Below are 21,753 nucleotides of genomic sequence, written 5' to 3' on the forward strand. Positions count from 1 at the left end.
AACGCTTGCAGACGTGTTGCCCATGCGCAAGCCGAAGCTGGCAGACCCCCAGTTTATAGAACAGCCGCTAGTAATATCGAACACCGCTGAGAAAGCAGCGCGAGGCGGCGTTTTTGCAGAGCGTTATTCTGTTGCCTACAACGAGCAGCACCTGCATGGGCAACTGTCGCTATGAAGGAACGTCACAGCGTCAAGACAGGCGCGTATAGAGCAGGTATAGGGGAACACGATGCGCAACTTACCGTTACTGCAGTAGTCCCCCTTCCAGCCGGGCAAGCAGACGACGTCGCCAGAGGCGCTGCAGGTGTAGTGGCCGAACTTGTCGTCGCGCGGCCGGCACAGCTTGGCGCAGTCGGACCCGTAGTAGTACTCCTGGCAACGGACGCGGTACGAATAGGACAGAGCGGCACGCTCTCGCTGAAGCGTGCCGGGCGTCCACGAGTCGCCCACGTCGAGCCACTTCTGCGTCGACATCTGCGCCACCAGGGTCCGGTGAACACCAGACGGGGACGAACCGCCTGCGAACATTAAAGAAAACACGGGGGGAGAGGTGACGTGAATCCACGATTGCGAACATTAAAGAAAACACGGGGGGAGAGGTGACGTGAATCCACGATTGCGAAAGACACACACACATACAAAGACGTAACGTACAAGGCAACACGCAATCACCGGTACATTGTACAGTCGGTGTCGTCTGCAACCTCCCGCACCTTGCAGACGAATCGCGGAAGACCACATAGCCTACGAAGCTGCCGGTAAGCAAGGCGTACGGTAAAACCGCCAGTAACGTCTGTTACCGTCCACACATTGCAGACGAACTATAGAAGACACAATCGCTACGCTGCTGAAATTATCACGAAAGCCGTGCCACAGCTTTCACCATGTGCGCAACGCCGTGTCGTCTGCTCCGTCACTTGTAACCGCAGCTATCGCTTAGGCTTAGCTACCTTCGATCATGTCGTGCTATAGCTAAGTTGAAACGCCACAGGCTTCATCTACTATTCGTACCACATTCGCCGTTCGCCATCTGGTAGTGGATTAAACGTATGTTATGCCGCGGCAAAGCGTCCGGTTTGGGCAGCCTACTTAATGCCTCGAACTCTGCAGGCATGCCACGCAAGACGTGCTCGACCGGAAATCTATCTTACCACGAGGCTTTCACTCGCGCGTGCAACAGGTCTCCGGAATGCCAATGACACCGACGATGCCGTGGCGCGCTGGCAGGATGTCCTTGTTGCCAGCGGCCACTGAATAACCGTGACACTTCTAACCCCCTTTTAACACTACGTTTTTTTTTTTTTTTTCAATTGCAACTCGGGTGAGCGACATTGGCAGTGCAATCGCACCAAGTGCGCTCTCCAAAAATAATAATCTAAGCGAACGCAAGCAGGAAAAAAAGACAACCGGGGTGCCGTGTTCTGGGAAAAGCCACGCGTCACGATAGGCACAGACACGGGCCGTCTCACACTCATTCAGCGCGTGTCACGGCCAATTAAAAAGCCCCGCGACAGACGGCAACAGCGTGTACCACCGCCAGCACAGCGCGTAAACACACACAACCAGCCCAGCTCGAAGGGGACAAAGCTCGCTCTACCCGGCTCAGTTCCCTCGAAAGCGCACGACGACAGGCAAGCCGCGACGCGAGCCGCGGCGAGACAATCCGTAGCGCGAGTCCGGTATCAGAGGGGGCCGTTGAGGAGGCAAAGGGGAGAAGGAGCGGTCCCAGAGAACCGACGTCGTCCCCTCCAGTTGTTTCCTTCCAATTAACCGCGTTCCTCCTTTACGAGCACACGCTGCCTGCCGTGCAGTACGGCCTCTGAATGGGAGCGCCGCGCAGCAAGATGAGGTGGAGAGAACGAGGGTCAGTTCTTTTGTCTTCTCGGCGCGGGCCAGTAGCAGGGCTGTTGTCTTCCGCGGGGCCCTTGTTCGTGACGGGAGGGGTGAAGGAACTTGATCGTGTCGCGTGGCCCCTCTCTTACACTACCCCCTTCGCCAGACAAACGCTCGGCAGGAGCGCGAACGCACGCATGCTTCTGGTAAGACAGTGGACGACGCAGACGACAACAAAACAGACGGAGCGCTGGGCGCACGCCGGTGTTGAGCAGATGTTTTTCTCGCTTGCAGAAGACGAAAGATTACTAAGCAGATGATCGCGAGAGAGCAGGCTGGCGAACTCACGCAGCAAGCCGGGCGAAATAAACGCCGGAGCAGACGACACACACGAGCGCGCCGCTGAAAACAGCCAGCGCTGCAGGCTATTCTCAATCCACGCTATTATAGAAGACGAGAAAAGAAGCTGAAGCTCAAATCACTACGCGAGTCGAATTGCCGAAAAAGGCAGACGACATAAGATAGCGTGCGACCGAAAGCGCCCCGAGCAGCAGGCGACAATATGCAAAACAGACGACGGGAACAACATGAGCGGAAGCAGACGGCAGTAAACCGGCAGCGCTGGCTAGTAGTGCACGTACACTCTGGGCACGTGGATACATTTACCGTTGCGCATCGGAGAATAAAAGCAACCTAGTGTAAGCGGAAGCGTGAGGACGTACCATATCGTTTAGGAAGAAAGACAACGCACGCACAACGGTGGGAGTCGCACGAAACGGCAGCCGCGGCAAAAAAACATCGTCTGCACGCACTGGTGCCAGTGGGAAAAAGCAGAGATAAGACAAGAACAGTCCTCCAAGATGGCGGTAGCAATGGCGCATCGACGCAACAAAAAATGAGCACAGCCGTGACGGAAGCCAAGCAGGCGTGTGCAAGGTCAGAAAACGCAGTGGAGACACCAGAGAGCATTCGCACCCCGCTTCAAGCGCGCGTTTTCTTCTAATGGTCGCTCGGACGGAAGTAGCATCTGCACGAAACGGGGCAGGGTCTGAGGCCGAGTTATTCGTCCATATACTTTTTTTTTTCTTGTCGCTCTATCTAACTCCCTTTCCCTTTCGTTCCAAACCTCGCTTCCGCTTCTTCCATTTTCCTTCGAGAGCGGTCACATTGCCCAGCTCCCCCCCCCCCCCCCCCCCCGGCTTCGTACCTTACACCACGCCCCCTTCCAGTCTACTACGCCTCCGTTCGCGCAAATCGCACAGTAGTGTGCGAGTGCTACTCCTGCTGCGTCCGTTTCCCACCTTAGAGAAGCAGTTTATGAGAAAAAAAAGGTGAGGGAGGAACGAACGAAAGACAAAAGAAAAATAAGAAGCACTTGAATATGGTGAAAAACAATGCGGGCACGTCGAATAACATGCGTCGTCAACCATAACGGCAAGCACTAAAACAGTGAGAAGGCGTAGCGACAAACTAACAGACGACGACGAACAAACATGCAGACGATAAGGTAAGAAAAAAGCTACCAGACGACATGGGCACGTGGTGGAAACAACATACGGCAAAAAGGCAGACGGGAGAACAGACGAAAAACCAAAGAAGCCGAAGGCAGCCGAGGAGGCCAGGAAACGAAGCGCGACATGGGCCCAAAAGTTGCGCACATAACCCTGGCGGTGGAAGGGAAGAAAAAGAATAATATCCGCGCGGGCCACCATTCTCCCAGGAAACACTCGAGCGCAGTTTGCCTTTTAAACCACCAAGGTGGTGGTGGCAGGAACCTATTCTCGCGCTCTGCGGGAAAACAAAGGCATTCCACTCAAGAAGGAAGGCAAGAAAAACACGCAGACGCCAAATCAGCACCCGGGACACACGCATGCACTACTGCGCAGAGAGAGAGAGAGAGAGAGAGAAAATGGGTGAGAGTCAAAACAAAGCAGGGGCGACGCGGAGCCCAACAAGGCTTAAATAAAAGCGAAAAGCGGCGTAATGAAGACGAACGGAAACAAGGAAAATAAAGAGAGAGAGGAACCGAGAAAAGTGCAAAAGACCGACAAGTCCCGAGCAGACGACAAAGAAAAAAAAAAGAACGCCAGCCACACGAAGCGAAACAGGCGGCGGAGGGGGAAAGGGAGCGCGAACGACGTCGACAGCGACGACGACCAAGTTAAGGTGGAGGACCCGAAAAAAGAAGTTTATGAAGAAGCGGCGGCGGCTGCGTCCGTGAGACCGCGACCCTCAAGGCAGCCAAGCGCAGCGCGAAGAAATTATATCGGCCTCGAAAGAGCCCGATTTTCCCACAACTCGCTAAGCCGCCCTCCTTGCTCGCTCCGGCTCGGCGGCTCGCACTCGCCGAGCAAGCGAGAGCGAGCGAGCGCGTGTGTGAGTGTAGCGCAAGCGCGCTCCAGCGCCGCTTCTGCCAAGCGGACGCGCCGAGCCGGCAATGCAGAAGACGATGCGCTGCGCGAGGCTTTTTTTTATGCGCGCGAGCAGACGACGCGACGGCGCGCAGGCGTGGTTAGAGCTGGCAAACCCCTGCAGACGATGGTTATCGGATGGAAATGAGCAGACGACCGGCGATCACCCAAAACACGCAGGGCCATACCTCTGTGCACTACCGCGTTGTGGCGATCTGCCGACTACGCCGATGATCGCGAGAAACTAATTAAGCGCGGGGCGCCGGTGACATAATAGGCGTCAGTCGAGCGCGACCTTCGACGGGAAGACCGAGCCAGGAATTCCGCCTAATTACCGTGGGATAACGTAATGCCCGCTTAATCGAAAGAGCTCTGCAGTATGTACAAACGACGCGCCAAAGATCGTTGCTCGAGAGTCGTGCGATTTGCCGAACCGCAGAAGCTCGCGGCGCGTGTTATTTAACCGCGCGCACGACAAACGATGCGACAAACTTTCGCGTGCGGAGGCCGCCAGCAGACGACGAAGCAATCGATGAAACGAGGGCGTCTTTTTCCCGCGATGCAAGTCGGTGGGGCATCCCCGGCCAAGCGCGGGCCGAGTGCCTTCCGCCTAAACTCGGTCACGGTTGTTCTCTATCGACCCGGAAGCGTGAGATCCGAAGCAGGTTTGTGTTTCAGCTTTGTGCTTTCTGCTCAGCGGCGTCTGGGCGTTTCGTCTGCTCAGCGGCGGGTACACACCCCGAAAGGAGTCGCGCCGGAAAAGTGCGAACAAATGAACAGCCGACCTCGATTGCCTTCTCAAGAGAGAGAAAGATTCGCTGCGGCTCTGAGCTCACAAATGGATCGGAGAAAGCGCGCGGGCGCTCACCGTCGACTGAATTCGAACGATGTTCAACGCAGCGCGAACAGCAGGAGGGAAACGGAAACGCTGCGCCTCTTCCGGGGCGGACTACACCGTTCCAAGCAGAAGACACTGAAACACGCGCAGACGATCGTTACCACCCTATATAACGGCACGAACGCCAAGGGCGAGCGGAGGGGACGAAAAATCTCAAAGTGATATTGAAGTGGTGCGACTATAGGTCGACGACAACATGAAGACGACGACCGGAAGGACTAGAAAGCCGAGAGAACGTCTATGGGATCGCCAACTTGCAGACGACACACTCGAGAACAAGCGAGGCCATAACAGAAGACGAGTGCAGAATTCCGCAGAGAAGGACGACAGCGGCCTGCCAGCAGCAGACGACGTCCAGACGACGACAGGCTGCGGCCGCGGAACGCCGCCGGCCTGTTCCGCATCGGCCAATCAGGCCGGCGGCGGCGGCGCGCAGAAGGCACCCAGCCAAGCCAGGCAGAGAGCGAGGCCCAGGCATCATTTTCCCACGCGGCTCGCGTATTTGTCCCGCACGCCTTTTGCTCTTCTTTTCGCCGCAGCAGCTCGCTGCGAAACGCTCTCGCGCATCGCTGTGCACTGCGCGGGCAACGAGCAAACCGGCTTGCCCCGTTACGAAGATTAACAAGAAAACGCCGCCGCCGATCCCACTGGCCGCGCTTCGCTCCTTCGACGCGGACTCCGCCTCGCCGAGCGAGAAGAGGTGGCGAGCCAGCGGGCGAAGAGAACACAACGAACAGCGCGCCAGCCCCGCGAGCGGGAGAGCAAAGTTAAATGCCTCGGCTGCATCCGACAGCAGCAGCAGCAGCACGCGGGTTAGTCGCCGCTGCCAAAAGGCCAGTCCGAAACATCCTCCTCTCGCGCACGGGGGTGACGTGACTCGAAAGCTCCGAGCGCCGGGGGCGCGCTCCCGATCGGCGGCGGTCGCGGTAACCAGCCAATTAAGCGCCGCCGTGCTCTCGGAGCGATCGCTCCCGCTGCACACTCTGCTCCGACGGTACGCAAAGGACGCTCTCTTGTAGCACACTATCCTTCATTGTTTCCCCCTATTTTCTGTCCGCTGCCACAAGAGAGCGCGTATCTCGGAAGTCCGACGATGACGAAAGGAGCAGGAGCTTTCCGGTCTTTCGTCTGGCAACCGTCGTCTGCTCGCAGTTGCACACCGCAGTAACAGCAGCGTCGGACAGCGTTCGCGGTGACAACACGGGGCTTAGGGAACGCACCCGTCCGCGAGGACACACGCGATGCCCTTAAAAGTTCCTCATTGAGGCAGTTTAGCGTTGCCGCTACCCGCACCGCGCCCTCCTTTTAACAGGTGACAGCGTTTCCCAGAAGGAAACAGACGACAGACGCTAGCAGACGGTCAGATACAACAAACAGACGCGGCGCAATAGAAGAAGGGAGGGGAGGGGGGAGACAACGCAGGAGAGTTTGAGGTGGGTCTCGGTATCTCTCTTCACAGCTCAGCAAACCGACAAAACCGGCAGAGAAGGCACGGGAGATGGAGGGAGGCGAAGATCAGCTCAGCAGAAAACCAAATCAGCGGGGGCTCCCTCTTCTCAACTAGTCGAAGAGGAGGCGGCAGAAGCAGCAGAAGCTCTTCTTCCTCTCGCCGGAGCAAAGCACGTCCTTCCATGCCCCTCTCCCTCGCTACCTGCCTACACGGCACGACAACAACAAACGCCACCGCGTCGGCTCCCTGTAGCCAGGCAGCCGAGCCGAGCTGCCCACCTATGCCAACCTGCCCCGCTCGCCTCCAAAGACCCGCGCCGCGTAGCTGCTGCGCTCGCCGAAGATTCTCACGGTCCATTTTCCCCCGGCGCGCACAAGAGCCCCCACCGACCCTCCGCGTTTTTTTCTTTCTCTTCCTTCCTTCACTCTTCGAGTCTCTCGCCTTGTTCGCGCTGCCCGCCTCGACCTTCCCTCCGCCTCCTCTCTTCCTCCGATCAACTCCTCACCCAGAATGAAGCCAGTGTCTCTCTCGCCCAGCAGACTCTCTCTCCCAACACCCTTCCCTCTTCGTCTGTTCACCGCGGATGATGCCACCGTCGCTGCACACCCCTCCTCCCCCCCCCCCCCCCTTCTTTCCCGAGGACAAGAAACAAGCAGCTCGCCACAGGCGCGATCAGCTGCCTGCTGGACTCGCCTTGCTTTATTTTCGCCCAGCTTGTTAACCATGAAGTTCGCGACTACTGACCTCAAATACTCCCCCCCCCCCCGGTACCCTAGCCCCCTCCATCCATAGTGTGCGGACACGCGAAGGATGAAAACGAAAAGGCACGATTGTGCACAGCATGCTACTGCTCTCTTTTGCCGAAACGTCATCGGCGCGCTCGACCCAGAAAACCGATTAACAGTTGCACGACAAACACTGCCTGTTATGCTCATTAGCATTCAAGAGGTCGTAATACGCCTAAACTCTGACCACAAGCCCGGAGATCAGTCGCCCTTTGGAGTAGACGTCTGCTTAAGGCGAGTCTCACCAACTTTCTTTTTCAACGCACAAAATGAAAAAGAAAAAAGAAATCGCGTGCAACACGCTTCTGACAGATTTCAACAGCATCGACGCATCCTAACAATAGCAAAGTAGAAGCTTGTCTTCCGGTTACCCTCCCTGCCTTTCACATCCCACTTCTATTTCTATCTAACGTCTGCCAGATCACAACAAGACAAGTCACTGTGCTTCTAGCATTCATCCAACAAGCTCTTCAACATATTCGCAACTGTTGACGCAGCCATGCCTTAGATCCGTCCTTCCGACACCTGCCTCTATAGTCACAGTTGGTTACACCTACAAAGTCTACGGACGAGGTCGTACAGCAAGGCTCGCCTTGTCAACGCCGTAGTTCACAGTGAAGGAGCCCCGAAAAAAATAAAGAAAAGGAAAAGGAAAACCAGGCCGCCAAGTGGTGTCGGAGAGCCGGCGAGGAGACAAAAGGAATGGACGTCCGCTGTGCCGCTATCCCACAGCCTTTTTCCTCGACTGGCTTGCGTGCTAGACAGTTAAGCCCAGCCCACGTTTGGTTTAGCTCGGCCATTTAAAGAGGCTCTACGCGAGAGAAGCAGCCTGCGGCCAAACACACAGGGCGCGCGACGCGCTCACCGTAATGAGGCGAGGACGGCAGAGCCGGAGAGAGGGTGGTGCAATTATGTGGTTAAAAGCCGACGCCACACCTCCCGTATTTGCGTACTTGGGTAGGAGGAAAAAAAAAAAAATACCCGCTACGCGCGGGCGGCAGCAAGTGCGATGTGGCGTAACGACACACACGCGCACACAGACGAGCATCCCAAAGGACATGGTGACCCGCATCTCTCTTTTTTGATACTTTGTACCCGTTGACCCTCGGCTGTCCACTCCTGTCGGTTTCGAAGCTAGGCGACGTGTCAATAAAGCGTTGATTAGCGAACACGGTGCCTGGCAATTACGACACATTTCGAGGGCCTTAACGAGCCTTTGACCAACGTCCAGTGAGCGATAACGATGACGGAAGATGACGAGAGAGTGCGGAGCGGGCGTAATCTCCGTTAATTGGGGAACCGACGCTGCTCTTGGTCGCTGGTATATATACGTTCGCTGGTATAAGCATGAATGCGGGAACCGCGCCAACTGAACGAATCGATGCGTCGATATCACTGATTGACTCACCGGCAGGCGCAGGTCCTTCGTGCCAGGCTTCGATGATTAGCGAGAAAGTGCCCTGGAACGGAGAGATATAATCCGCGATTAGACAAATATATGTGCGGATTGTTGAGCGCCATTACAGCGCTAACCGGTTAAAGTGAATTAGGTGCTAACGGCAACGGTGTTGCAGCTTAGTGATAAAAAGTGTCCGTTCAACTACGTCGTGCTGAGTACGGGCAATGTGAATCGCCCCGATGTCACACGCTGGATAATCAGTACCGCTATCCGAATTCGAATTCACTTGCCACTGCGTTAATTTAGCACAGCCTTTAAAATTTGTCTGTCGGGTGTCAACAAACGCTCTAATATCGATAATAATCGATAATGTGCAGCCTTCGAAGAACACAGATTAAATGAAAGAGTGCCGTACCCACAAGACCGTGAACGTGCTTACGCCGATCTTTAGTTTCGGTTTCCACGGTTGCGGAGGCTGGGCAACAAACTCAGCAGCGCTGGTTTGGGTTCACATTCACTAGATTCTGTATAAAGCAGTCGACTGAGATCTGTTATAAGTTAATCAACAGGCAATGTCATTTTGCAAGTCGAGGCTAAGTGTCAAAGTCGGTTCTAAGTCCACATAGAGTAGATATATCTATATGTTAAGAAGGCTATCAAAGTCTGTTGCGAGCGCATTAGTTGATGACACCCTTCTTGTATGTGGCAACGCCTTGTGAAAGAATTAATTGACAGAATAAGGACGATGCCTCAACACAAAAGTCAGTGGCGATTTTCAGGAGTCACGAGCCACGCTCAGCTAATAAAGAGATGTACTCACGGGCCAGGAGAACTCGAAGGGGAACCGTATGGGCGGCCGGGACGCGTTGAAGATGGCGCCGTCCGATGCGGACTGCACGAGCACGGGCGTGCTCAGCTCGCCGTACGTGCAGGGAGAGTCGGTGTCCACGGTCTTCTGGTAGTGCTTGAGGCAGACGCGGAAGGATACACGGCACGGGCTGCCCGGGCACGGCGTCCCTTCGGTGGAGGGAGGCAGACCCGTCGAACAGCACGCCCCCTGGGAGTCGCGGTTCGACGGGTTCGAGAAAGAGCCCAGCCGGAGCTCGAACACGCCCGAGCCGAGGACCTGCGCGGCGAAAGGTGCAGAGGGAGACAAATAACATTCGTTTGAAAGGAACCCAACGGTACAACAGTAAAAAATATACACTGCATACAGAACACCGGTGCTGGAAGCAGGCGAGAAAGTGTACATAGAAAAACCGTGTAGATATCTGGCACCAGACGACGCTGTGACTAGTGAGCAGACGAAAGATGCGATAGCAGACGAGAAAGCACTAAAGCAACGACGCTGCGCTGCACTGAACAGACGAAGCATGCGAGAACAGGCTCTCGGGAAAAGATTCCAACCAGAATACTTCCTGGTGAACCGAACAGAAAATGCTACGCGAGAGCAGACAACGCAAGAGCTTCGAGTGCTTGCTGTGAGAATGTCAGGGCAACGGTAAAAGGCATGTTGAGAGCCGGGCAGACGACCATTACAGGAAGGTGATGAAGTGAGGCACTTTGGTGCAAGCAATCATAGCCGCCAGACGACACACTCTTTGCAATGCATAATCAAACAAAATGCAAACAGCACAACGCGATAGCAACAAAAACGACAAAGTTTTGTTAGCGCACAGAGCTAGTAATCGTCTAATGGAGGAGGAGAAGGGCAATGCCGCGAAGTACTGTCGCGTAGAGGATTTCCGACCCATGCAGTGGAGACGTCTTTGAATCGATGGAGCAGGGGGGGGGGGGGGGGGGGGGGTAAATGGAAAGAAAAAAGCACGTTTTACCGGGTCCGGAAAATGGCCATCGATTATAGCGGCAGCGCGTATGCAGCAGCAGCAGCGAGGTGGATAAATGAAGTGTCAAATTAGCACAAACTCCCTCGGGCTGCTGGCGATTGAGCAGAGAGAAACAAACAAAAACTCGCGGTCCCAGCGAAGGCCGGGACTCCCTCGGTCCCGTGCGTGCGAAGAGCCGACAACCGGACCAGAATTCCTCGCCCGCTTCTTTCCCCCTGCGGACAATCCAGCGCTCGCCGAACTCATCAAGACGGCGAAAGGACGGCCGACGGGGCTCTGGCTCACGGTCGATACTGAAAGTTAATAACCGCGGGTAATCGATGAGTAAATCAGTTAGCCGCACTTACACATGCGTCGCGTAATGCATGAGCGAAAAGGCTTAAATGGCGCCGAAGGTATACAGGGCTCACCGGGGCTGTCATTATGTTAGCGTTCGGAAAGGCACAGCACGCGAGGGGAGCCGCTGACTACATCCGGGTAACCACCAATTAAGGAACGCCAGAACACACTGCAACGGGGGGTGCGCTCAGAAACGTCACCAGCGCTGAAAATTATAACTCGTTTTTAATCAACTGTGCCCGAACGTCGTCTGTAACCCGACGAGCGTAGCAGACGTCCCGAAACGTCGCAAATGAATAACGGGCGCGATGACGTCAGTTGTACGTGAGTGACTAACGGTTACGACGATTCTCCGCGTCCGCTCCAGAGACCACCACGAAAGAAAGCGGGCTCCGAGGCGCCTATTCAATGCGCTCAATTGTCACCTACAGGCTGAACATCCAGTGAAAAATGGCCCCTGTCCTAAAAAACAACGACAGAAAAGAAAGAGGAAAAATATCAGTACGGAAGTCGCCGGAGGAGTTCGACGCGGTCACTCGACGCGTTTCACGCCACACATGTGCCCTACATCCATCAGCGCCGGGCGGGCGAAACGCGTTCCTTCACGCCTCCCGTTGGGGGGGCCGGGCGTCGCTGGACTCGAAGAGGCCGCTAACAATGCGCGTTAGCATCGGCAAACCGCTTTGCAACTTTCTTGCGCACGGCCGAAAGGCGGCGCTGCATGCCCGCAGAAGAAGCAGAAGACCACACAGCGCGAAACAGACGACAAGCAGACGGCGATGTGCTCGAGAAAGCAGACGACCGCAGTCGTCGTGGGTCTCCTCCGCCTCTGGAGAGTCGTGCCTTTGCCGGACGACACCGACTTTTGTTTGAAACAAACGAACGGAGGAAAGAAAACGAAAAAAGAAAAACGGCACGAAGCGAAAGAGGAGAAGCAGACGACGCACTCTGAGCGGGCGACACCGACGTTAGGAGCAATTTGTAACGAAACAATCGTGTAGAAATACAGACATTGCCAACACAAAAGGGACGAAAACGGCGTAGAGGAAGCAGCAATGATACGCGATGCGGATAGGCACTTACGAAGAAAACAAAAAGTAAAATGAAACACACAGAGGCAAGCGATAAATAGACACCATCCACTGTATGCAAGAACTGTACAGAAAGACAGACGGCTGCGCCATCAGCGTAAACAAACGGACGGAGTGCGAAAAACGCCTAGAGGCGAACCGCGCGGCGATCTGCGATGTTTACGCATGCGCCGAGGCCTCTACAAGCCAGTGGGCATCACGCGCCACGTGCGGCCGCTTCGCGAAATAAGACGGGACTCGCAGACACAGAAACGCACAAACATTGCTTCTCAGCAGCAAAGCCAAACAAAAGAGGCCAGCGTAAGCGCGTTCGAAAGTCCAGCAGCTGCCTGCAACGCACTCTCCCCCCACTCCCAACCTATCCCCTCTCATTCCTGCCGTTTCCAACGCCTTTCAACAAGGGCCGTCGGCCGTTCTTCGCGCCTTTTCGCGAACTGTTTTCCTCATCGCGCTGGTCCGGTTAAACCTAACAGGAACGGCACGTAGTACGTGTAGCGCGAATTTCAGGAAAGCCGCGAACGAGCCGGTGCTGTGTAACACCACCACTGAACGCCATGTGGCTCGGGGTTCAACGAACTGCTCGCGTCGAAAACCCTTTAAGACAACGGGTGCGGCTTTCCTGCTTCTTTTCAAGCCACATCATCACTAAGTTGCATGAGGTCCAACGAAGGTCCGCATAAAGTCAAGCTTCCTTTTTTTTTTCTTCTGCTTTCTACGTATCAAGGGACTGTACTACTTTGGGACGAAGATTAAACTATCGATCATCATGTTTGTCGCGTCAATGTTCTCTAAATTGAAAAGAAAAAAAAAACGTTATGGGCTGCAATGTGGAAAGGTTTGTGTGGATTTACCCCCAAAAAAAGTTGTACTATAATTCCGCGGCTTATCATGTAAGGGCTGCTCAAAATGCACTGGTTTAACGAGAATCAACACAAAGATTACTAATATAAAGATACCTCTCCAAATACTTGTTTCGTTGTTGTCCGCCCAACAGGTACACACAAAAAAGAAAGAAAGCGAGGCCTAAGGAAAGGTGCAAGTAAACGAATGCGACCAGACGCCCGTAAGAGACAGCTGAAACAAAAAACCACAAACGGGAAAAGCGAGTACGACGACCGAACGGTGTCGATCGACAAAACCGTCTGCCGTTCCACGAACACCGGCCTCTCAAAGCTTAGGGTTACTTCGTCGTCTAGAGACAAGAAAAGCGTTAGGCCGAGGGGGGGGCGGGGGGGAGGGTTGAAGCGATCACCGCCGCTCAGGAAGGCATAAACATAAACACACAGGCGCAGAGTGGGGGGCCGGCGACGTTTCAGGTTCGAAAAAGAAATAGACAAAAGCTAGAAGCCTTGAACGTGCGAGCCCGTCCTTTCAACGCACTGTGATGACGGACGCGGTGTTCGAACCGCAACTATATTAACGGGAACCCTCCTCTTTTTTTTTTTTTTCCTTTCGAGACTCCATCATCGACGTGCACGTATACGGTATACAGAAAATAAGCAGGGTGGACCTGCTCTCGTAGGTGGCACGCGCGCAGGCGGGGGTGATATTATGGAAACATCGAGCTACGGGTTCGTTGAGCTCGCAAGAAACTAGCCTCCATGTTCACGAGGAAGGTATAAGATACAAAGTATACCATCGGCGCAATGGAACTAATCAATCGAGGATCAACAGCCGCTGTGTTCGCAAACGGATCTTAGCGCACGTGGGGAAATGCCGGGCAGAGCTTACTTCATTAAAATCATTTTTAAAATTTTTGCTCGCGTTCCTGCCCGGAAATTTCAGGCTCCGAGTAAAGGCAGACGAGCAACAGACGAACTACAAAAAGATGCCGTCTGTTCGAAATTATACAAGCGGTTGCTACACGCGCCTCGAGCGCAGACGACACAGACGCGCACGACAGTGCCATACAGAAGCAGAAGGCGCAGTAAGCGGAGCAATTACGTGTCGTCTGTTTCCCCGAAAAGTCCTCTTTTCGTCGGCTGGCACTGAAATTCTTTTCGCGCTACGAGATTACAACGAGGAAGTCGCGAGCGTCACCTGCCAGTGGTGGCGATAATGCCAGCTAAAGTAACAAAGACAAAAAAGAAAATGTAGCTGGAAAAAAGAAACCTTGCACTGCCGAAACGATCACCACACTGTGCGAATGAACTGAATCTTATTTTTCGGCCGGCCTCCTACAAGACTGAAGGCAAAGCTAATAAGCAGCGAGAAAGTCAGATAAAGAGATGAAGTGAACCAAAAAAGAAAGAGTGACAAAAACGGGGAGAAATAAAAAGCAGTGGCCAGGGGCACCCCACCGGAACACCTGGCGCATATGCTGCCCGCGAGCGAGGTCGTTCGAGCAGACGCAACGCGCGCGCGCGCTCAAGGGAGCAGATGCCGCCGCGACACCTGCCGCGCTTTCTGCGGCGACCGAACGCCGAGCAGACGAGTTTGAAATTTCAAATACGGCGCCGCGGGCAGACGACATCGCTGACGCCCGCGCCCAGAAAACAGACGACGAACACTGCTCGAGCGATCGGTTCACTCCTCGCAGAAGTGGAATGTGAAGTATCGTGCTCCGCAAGGTGACGGAAAAGTTCCATCATTACTATTGGCGGTAAAAAAGCAGTAAGCTTTATCTAGAAAAAAAAAAAGAATCGCGATGAACTGAAGTGATGGAAAAATAAAACAAGGAGCTCCTCAGCGAACAAGACACTACTCCGGCACCCATTCGCGAATGACGAAGAGTCGGGAATAGCAGGCGAACAAAAATGAACCAACACACGACACTTCACTGCTCCTACAGCAGCATGCGTAGTCTAAGCGTGCCCGGTATTAAGTTTACGACACCGGAAGTGCTGCACAAAGAGATGCAAAAAAAACCAAAAGAGAAAAGACACCGGCGTGGACTCGCCATTTGGTTAGCCGCCGTGAAGAAAGAACCTTGATCGTGCGCGAACGCCTTCTTCCACGCCGTTCCAAGGCAACGACAGTGCGCTGCCGGAGCCTCGAATTCTTTTCAAAGCACGAAAACAGATTAAAGAAAATTGTGTAAAAGCAGATGAAGAAAGAGTAAAGAAAAAAAATAAACACGCCACCAGCCGGGTCGAACAGATGTTCTCCAATCGGCACCGCAAGATCTGTACGCTACAACCTCTTTCCCCCCTCCCCCCCTTCGACCGAACGAACGAACGCCCACTGAGGTGCTGCAGCGAAGCGGGACGACCACGCACTATCCTATCGGCACCGCGGGGTTCGTAAGACCGACTTAAGACAAAAAACAAAAACAATAAAAAAAAAAAGACAGACCGTACTATACACGATGTACTAAGACGTAAAGAAGGAATTGAAGAATAGACCTAGAAAAAGAAATTGATAAAAGCACGAGGTGGGGGCGAAAACTGTAAACTTTCGGCTAGCGTATACTGTCGCACCGTAGACTTTTGAGATGTCCGTTGACTTTCATTATTATATGTCTCTCTTTTCTTTTTCGAAGCCTTCGCGTAGACGGTTGGAGAGCCGCCTACGGCCGACCCCGAACAAGAAGGCAATACGCAGCGCGGCCTCTATAGGTTGCGCGACGTCTGTACGACCGGGGTAACGACGCTACGCTTTCTCGGCCTCGTTATAGCGTATTACGTCTACAACGAAAAAAAAAAGTCAAGTAAGTAAAAAGAAAGGGAAACCAGGCAAGTACGCTTACTCGCAAGTAACGCCCACGCATGAGTTGCCGTAAATTCTTTAGATTATACTTCGCGGGCGTGCTTTTGCGAATGAAAAAAAAAAAAAGTGGTTTGTTTGGAGAGAAACCCTAACCTCCGTGGCGAGATTACAAGCTCTGTAAGGTATAGCTACCCAGGAGCATAAACAGACAGACAAATAGAGGCAACTGTTTACAGCCGCAGCACTCTGTAAGCGTGTAGGTGTTCGATTAGGCAGAAGTCCTCATCGAGGTCAAGTATTGGGAAACATCGGTGCGCCCACGACTCTGGTTGGCTTAGTACGCGAGCCAGCCACGTACACTAGGACTGCAAAGAGACATAGCTAGGAGCGTAACGTCGCCACGCTAGTCGCGGTCCTTCTGGTGACTGCGTACACCAACTCCGAAATGAAAGAATCGAGAGATGGAACGGGCCTCGTTCAAAGAGGGATCCGACGCCGAAATGATCGTCAACCGCTGTGGACAGACTACAGAAACAACTAAAACACACGGCCGCGCTATCCCACATACGCTGCGCCGTGGGACACGGACGATAACGTTGCGCGAAATGACCGGAAGGTTACGCAATCCGTGTTGACCACTGTACGACGGTGCCTCAACACGCGTCTGGGTTGCCTTCGCTTCCCGCTACAGACGTGAAAGTGGCCGGGGAATTCAAGTGGCTACGTCGTTGGCTCGGGGAAGCGGAGAAAGCCACGGTAGCCACCGGGATACCGCGCGGTATTGTCTGTAGCAGCACTCGTGCCAGTTTTTCCACCGCGCGTCATACGGAGCACGAGCTGGGGTTCCGGCCGCAGAAAGGTTATGACACATTACAAGCAATGCAAGAATGCTTCCTTCTAGTAGATGGTAGATGTAGTAGTAGTAGTAGCCGGCTTCTGGCCATGTTCAGTAGTTTTATGTGTACGTTGTTTTGGTGTCTCAATGCAGGCGCTGTTACAAATGCAGGTGAACCTGCAGAGGGAGCAACGCACTGTAGAAGTTTCGGAATTGTTCGCGTTTTTTGAGTTCATGCTGGTAGTACGACGATTGAAAAAAGAAGCCCTGTAGTGTGAGTGAGCATAGTCCTGCCAATTCTGTCGGCAATTTTTGCTTTGTTCCTCCTCTACGACGCCACGCAGAAGGCCCAAGCGACAGTCCCCCTTCGAGGCACCCACAGGACGCACGGTCGGTGAAGTACCTCCTCGGCAGAGCGGCGGCGTATTTCCAACCCCGCTTCATTTTTTTCATCTCGCTCCTTCCTTCTTTTTTTTTCGCGGGGACAAGCGCGAAGGGCGGAGTGAGTGCCCGAGAAAGAGAGAGAGAGAAAGCAGCTACGAGCGAGGCGGCGGCCGCCGACGCCGGGTCGGCTGCGGTAGAGCCCGGGGCTTCTTCAAAAATAGAGACCGCGGTCTCGTCTCAGCTCCCGAACGCGAAAGACGTTCTTCCCCGGGCGCCTGCATCTATCTCCGAGAAGAGCAGACGGCGGGTTCTTCTTGAGGGGGGGCGTATAGGGGGGGGCACGTACCCGTTCACGGGTGGAGCAGCCTTTACTCGTCTTTGAAAGCTCTGCGCGGCCGCTGAGTATTCGGACTCCGAAGTACTAAACCGCGGCGAATTTCCTTTTGTTGTTGTTGTCTGTTTGTTGCGCGGACCTCGCAGAGGCGCACGGTATAGTCGGGCAGGGCGTTAAGGCGACCGCGTCTTTTTTAAACGAAGAGCCACCCCCCCGCTCTCTCCTGCTGAGCCGGGATTTTTAGAGCGCGCGCAATTTATTTCGCTCCGCGTGCTTACACCTCGGCGACTTGTGTGTACTAAGCGATTCGTAGCCGATCGCGCGACTCGGAGAAGCGACCGAAGGACCGATCGTCGGGCGTCAAGTCATGCCTGTACGCAGTTCGCCCCTAACGGTCGACCCCAGCGTCGAGGTGTATACGGGCCCCGTTGGGCCGGGAACGCTCGGTTGTTTGTACACCTCGGACAACATATTTTGCGACGGGTGAAACCACCGTTTTATACACGGCGCAGCAGCCTAGTCTGAATACGGCTCCGCAAGACAAAAGTTGAAAAGAAGGCGTACACAGAAGAAGGAGACGTACTCCACGAAGGCAATACACGATCCCAAGGCTGCCCGACACCGAAAAACACTGAACGACATCGGAGATTACCAATTTCCTGTGCCGATGTTTCTCGGCAGTGTTTCTTTCGAACCGATCCCACGTCAGAGGCTGTCAATTTCCCGTGTGGGCCATTTTTCGGCGAAGCCCATTACGATCTGTACACGAACTCTGCTTATCTGCAAAGTGAGAGCCGTCCGAATACGCACGGTGGGCAGACGCGCTCGCGTGGAAGGGCGCCGTATTCCGCCCACCCCACCCTAGATAGGGCAGAATCTTCCAACAAAGTGAAGCCACAAGGAATGCTCGGCAACGGGGAAATACGCGCGCAGTTAATTCCGCGCCCGTTTCCAAAAGGCACGGAGATTCAAAAAGCGTGCCTCGATCCCAAAGCCTGATGTTATATTATCGGCGAGAACGGCTCGGTCAATAAAGTTAATCTCTCTCTCGCTCTCCCCGTGAACAACCTCCTAGTGCTTCGATGGTTGTTGCACTAACCGCGCAGAGAGAGGCCAACCTCCCTGCTGCCTAGTCTCGCGACCTGCCAGTCCATCCTGAGCTGATATCGTGCGGTCGAGAAACATGCAAAATATCGACCGGAAACCAGGCGTGAAGTTTGGGAAAGTACATATCACAGGCGAGGCGGTTCGGGCATATTCACTGAGGCGCACTCGAATCTAACCAACATGAACCCGCCTTCTCCATAAAGACCCCGACATGTACACAGGGCCAAAGCGAACCAGCCGTTGCTACATAAGCGAGGCGAGCTCCAAGTTTCGATCAAGAAGGCTCTCTCGCATACACAGCGGACCTATATCTGCGAGACTGCCAATTCGAATCTTGCGCAAGCGAGGCCGTACGTCGAGCTCCTAGGGGCTGCCGTGGTGCGTGAACCCGAGCCAGCGAGCCGAGGTTCAAAGACCGCGTCGTGTCGTCTCGGGTTTGCCGCGAGACGTCTTCGAGCGGCGCGGTTTTACGTTTCGCGCGCACGCACGCAAAACATGACGGAGCGGGCGCGAATTTCTCTCAACTCGCCAGCTCGTTCGAGATATGAAACGCAGAACTGAAACAACATTAGGGGGGGGGGGGGGGGGGGTCTCGCGATACTGGACGCGTATTACAAGTCGCACGTACGCGGTTCCGATAACTGTACGGGGATTACGCGTCACGGCGAGATGGATTAGAGGCGATGTTTCGAAGGCACCCTTCATATCTCCACTGCGGCACATCCCTCCCGTGTGTATCGATAAACAATCTAGCGTTATCTTTTTAACTCGTGCGCATCCTCTCGTTTCCTCTTAGAGCTGCTACACGAAACGGAACCAGGAGTTTTACGACTTTCGCAAAGGCTTCGCGGGTAGTGAGTGGGCAAACTTCATTTGTTACACCGAGGGCTAGTTCTACAGCTTGAACGGTGAAATAGCATTGCAGATTCGCGACTGATGCAGTATTAGGAAAACGGTCGTAGTTTTTTGTCGTTGTTGTCGCGGCAAATCGCTTTTCCCTCGGGATTACAGGAACGCGAGAAGGGCGGCGGAAAGAGTGTATACACTAAGAGAAAGAAGCAAAGCAGAGCAACGGGCGAAACATTCTATACAGATCGTGATGAACGCTGTGTTGCAATCTCCAATATACAATATCGACTCGGAGCAACGTTTCTCCGCTGTAATTTTGCGTCAGCGCTGTTTGCATTCCTGCGAGTTGTCTGTTTCGGCCCCGTCAGTGTGGAAATTATCGAACGATGACCAGTTGCAAATGGTCACCGCAAATGGATCATGCACAGCACCATGACACGACAAAAAGAACAAAAAATGTAAGAAAAAACAGTAAGAAAGAAAAGAAGAAACTCACCAGAAGTGGTTGTTGCAGAACGAAGAATAAAACCAGAAGTAGGAGGGACCTCAGACACTTCGGCCTTCTCGTCGACGACGACCGGGAACAAGGCGTGGTCGGCCTCGTCCAAGACCGCGTCTGGGAACCCGTCCGCGTCGTCGTTTCGGGGAAGACTTGCTGGTGGTGGTGGGACCGCCGAGGCCGTCGTTGTCTTTGTCGCAGGAGGTCGCACGAAGGCGGCGTCGTCTCCGAGCCGCTAGAAGACTCCCGCCTCGACCAGAACCGTTGCTGCTTTTGCTGCCTCGAACAAGGCGGCGACGACCGCGAGGACGCGAGGTAGTAGGACGTCATGGGTGACGCTCCGGGCAAGTCCGTGGCCGAAGAACAGCTAACCGCGCTGTCGTCGACGTCCGACGACTCGTCCCAGTGAGCGGACGATCTCCGTCGCTCCGATCTGCTCGCTACCATGGTTGCGACGTCTGCTAAGCGACAGGCAGAACTGAAGATGCCGGGGCCCACAGGCTTGTGGATCCACTTCGGGTCTTATTCGTTAAGGGGGAGAGAATAAAACAGAGCAGACCCGTTACTCTAATGTTCGCAGTGGAAACTGTCTTCTTCCGCGCAATATTGTTAAGAAAAAGAAATTCTAATAATCTCTGTGGCCCCAAACCGCACGTCAGTGCCGGCTCTCGGAGAAGACGTGGCGACGCGAGGTCGCGACGCGTAGGCTTCGACTAGCCGCGAGGGATAGTAACCTCATCGTGACGCGCTATGCCGTATACGCAAGAAAGCAAGTAGAAAAACAGAAGAGTAAACGGATAATCCACGATCACAAAATCACATCCACGGCAGCACCAAATCCGAGTGTGAGTCGGAGCCAGACGACAGGGAAGCCGCGACGAGTAGCAGACGACGACAGCACCGAAGCAAGCAAAAAATTTAACTCCGTCGTGAACGATAATCCACAGGGTAGGCACGAGGAGGGTTACCGGTGACCGCCGTCCGTAGTGGTCCTCCGCGAACGCCGGTGGCACAATACTACAACACGCTGCATCGTTGCCGAGTAGTAGCAGACGACGCGCGCTCTTGCCAGACGATCACGGACTGCGCAGCACACAGGAGAAACAGACGACGTCCGAGCAGACGACGACGGCACACAAAACACAGGAGTACACAAGCGGTGCAGGAGGGGGCTTTGCGTGCTGCTTTTTTTGGTACAAAAGCGCCCCGAGCTGGTAGCGGCCGGCTCGGAAAAAACGCGAGCTGCAGCGGCGGCGAGCACGTATCGCCCTCCGCCAAATCCGGTGCGCGTATGGGGCGCAAAAACGCCGGCGAGCCGCTCTTATGCGACGCCCTTTCCCTCGGCGCTGTGGGAGGAAGAAAAACGAAGCAGCCGTGCGGCCGTTTCCTCTACCTTCCCCCTCTACTTCGCTCCAAAGGCGCCTCTGGGAAGAGCGAAGAGCGCGAGAGAGTGAGACTCCCGCTGGTAGCCTCTCAGCCGCCGCAGATGCGGGCGAGAAGCCGAGGAGCTACCGCGTCTTCGCTCTCGCCACGCGGCAGATGGCGCGCGCTGACCAGGGCCTGGTGGAAAGAAAGAGGGTGACGTCACAGGTTCCTTGTTTCCCTTTCCCAGGACTAGGCATTTGTTGTGGCGAGGAGGAAAGAGAGGAGGAGGCCCGGCGTGCGCCCGGGCCGCTAGAACACGCGCGCCGGGTTTCTTCAGAGCAGTCCCCAGTCGGCGCTCAGACGCCGCGGTGACGAGGTGGGGGCACGCGTATCGCAAGATTGTGGAATTAAAGAACATTTCCGGCACGCTGTGAGGAGCGTTTCGAGGCTTCCAAGTGTGTGCGTTTTGTTCTTCATTTCATTCATTTTTTTTTTTATTTGACGCGGCGGCAACATTCTGGCCGCCTAGTATTGAAACATGACGAAAGCTGTCGCAGGGAGGCGGAGGTTTGAAGCCATGGACAGTGTTTGCGAGCATGGCAAGCTTCAGCCCGGAGCCAAGGTTTCGACTATAGGGAGACTTGGCCCAAACAGTGACAAGTTCCCATAGGCAAAACCT

General features: G+C 54.5%; 1 protein-coding gene across 1 annotated transcript in view; it reads right to left on the reverse strand.

The window, feature by feature from the left end:
* The window catches only part of LOC126543572 (uncharacterized), a 64,051-nt gene that overhangs the window by 15,206 nt on the left and 27,092 nt on the right, over positions 1-21,753 (reverse strand). The window contains exons 2-5 of the mRNA XM_050190683.3: positions 19,707-20,230; positions 9,597-9,902; positions 8,786-8,837; positions 243-518 (exon numbers count right to left, since the gene is read on the reverse strand). Coding sequence (XP_050046640.2) covers positions 243-518; positions 8,786-8,837; positions 9,597-9,902; positions 19,707-20,156 — 1,084 coding nt within the window. The 5' untranslated portion in view covers positions 20,157-20,230. The remainder of the gene's footprint in view (positions 1-242; positions 519-8,785; positions 8,838-9,596; positions 9,903-19,706; positions 20,231-21,753) is intronic.

The sequence above is a fragment of the Dermacentor andersoni genome, chromosome 10, assembly GCF_023375885.2.
Source record: "Dermacentor andersoni chromosome 10, qqDerAnde1_hic_scaffold, whole genome shotgun sequence".
In the NCBI taxonomy this organism is placed as follows: Eukaryota; Metazoa; Arthropoda; class Arachnida; order Ixodida; family Ixodidae; genus Dermacentor; species Dermacentor andersoni.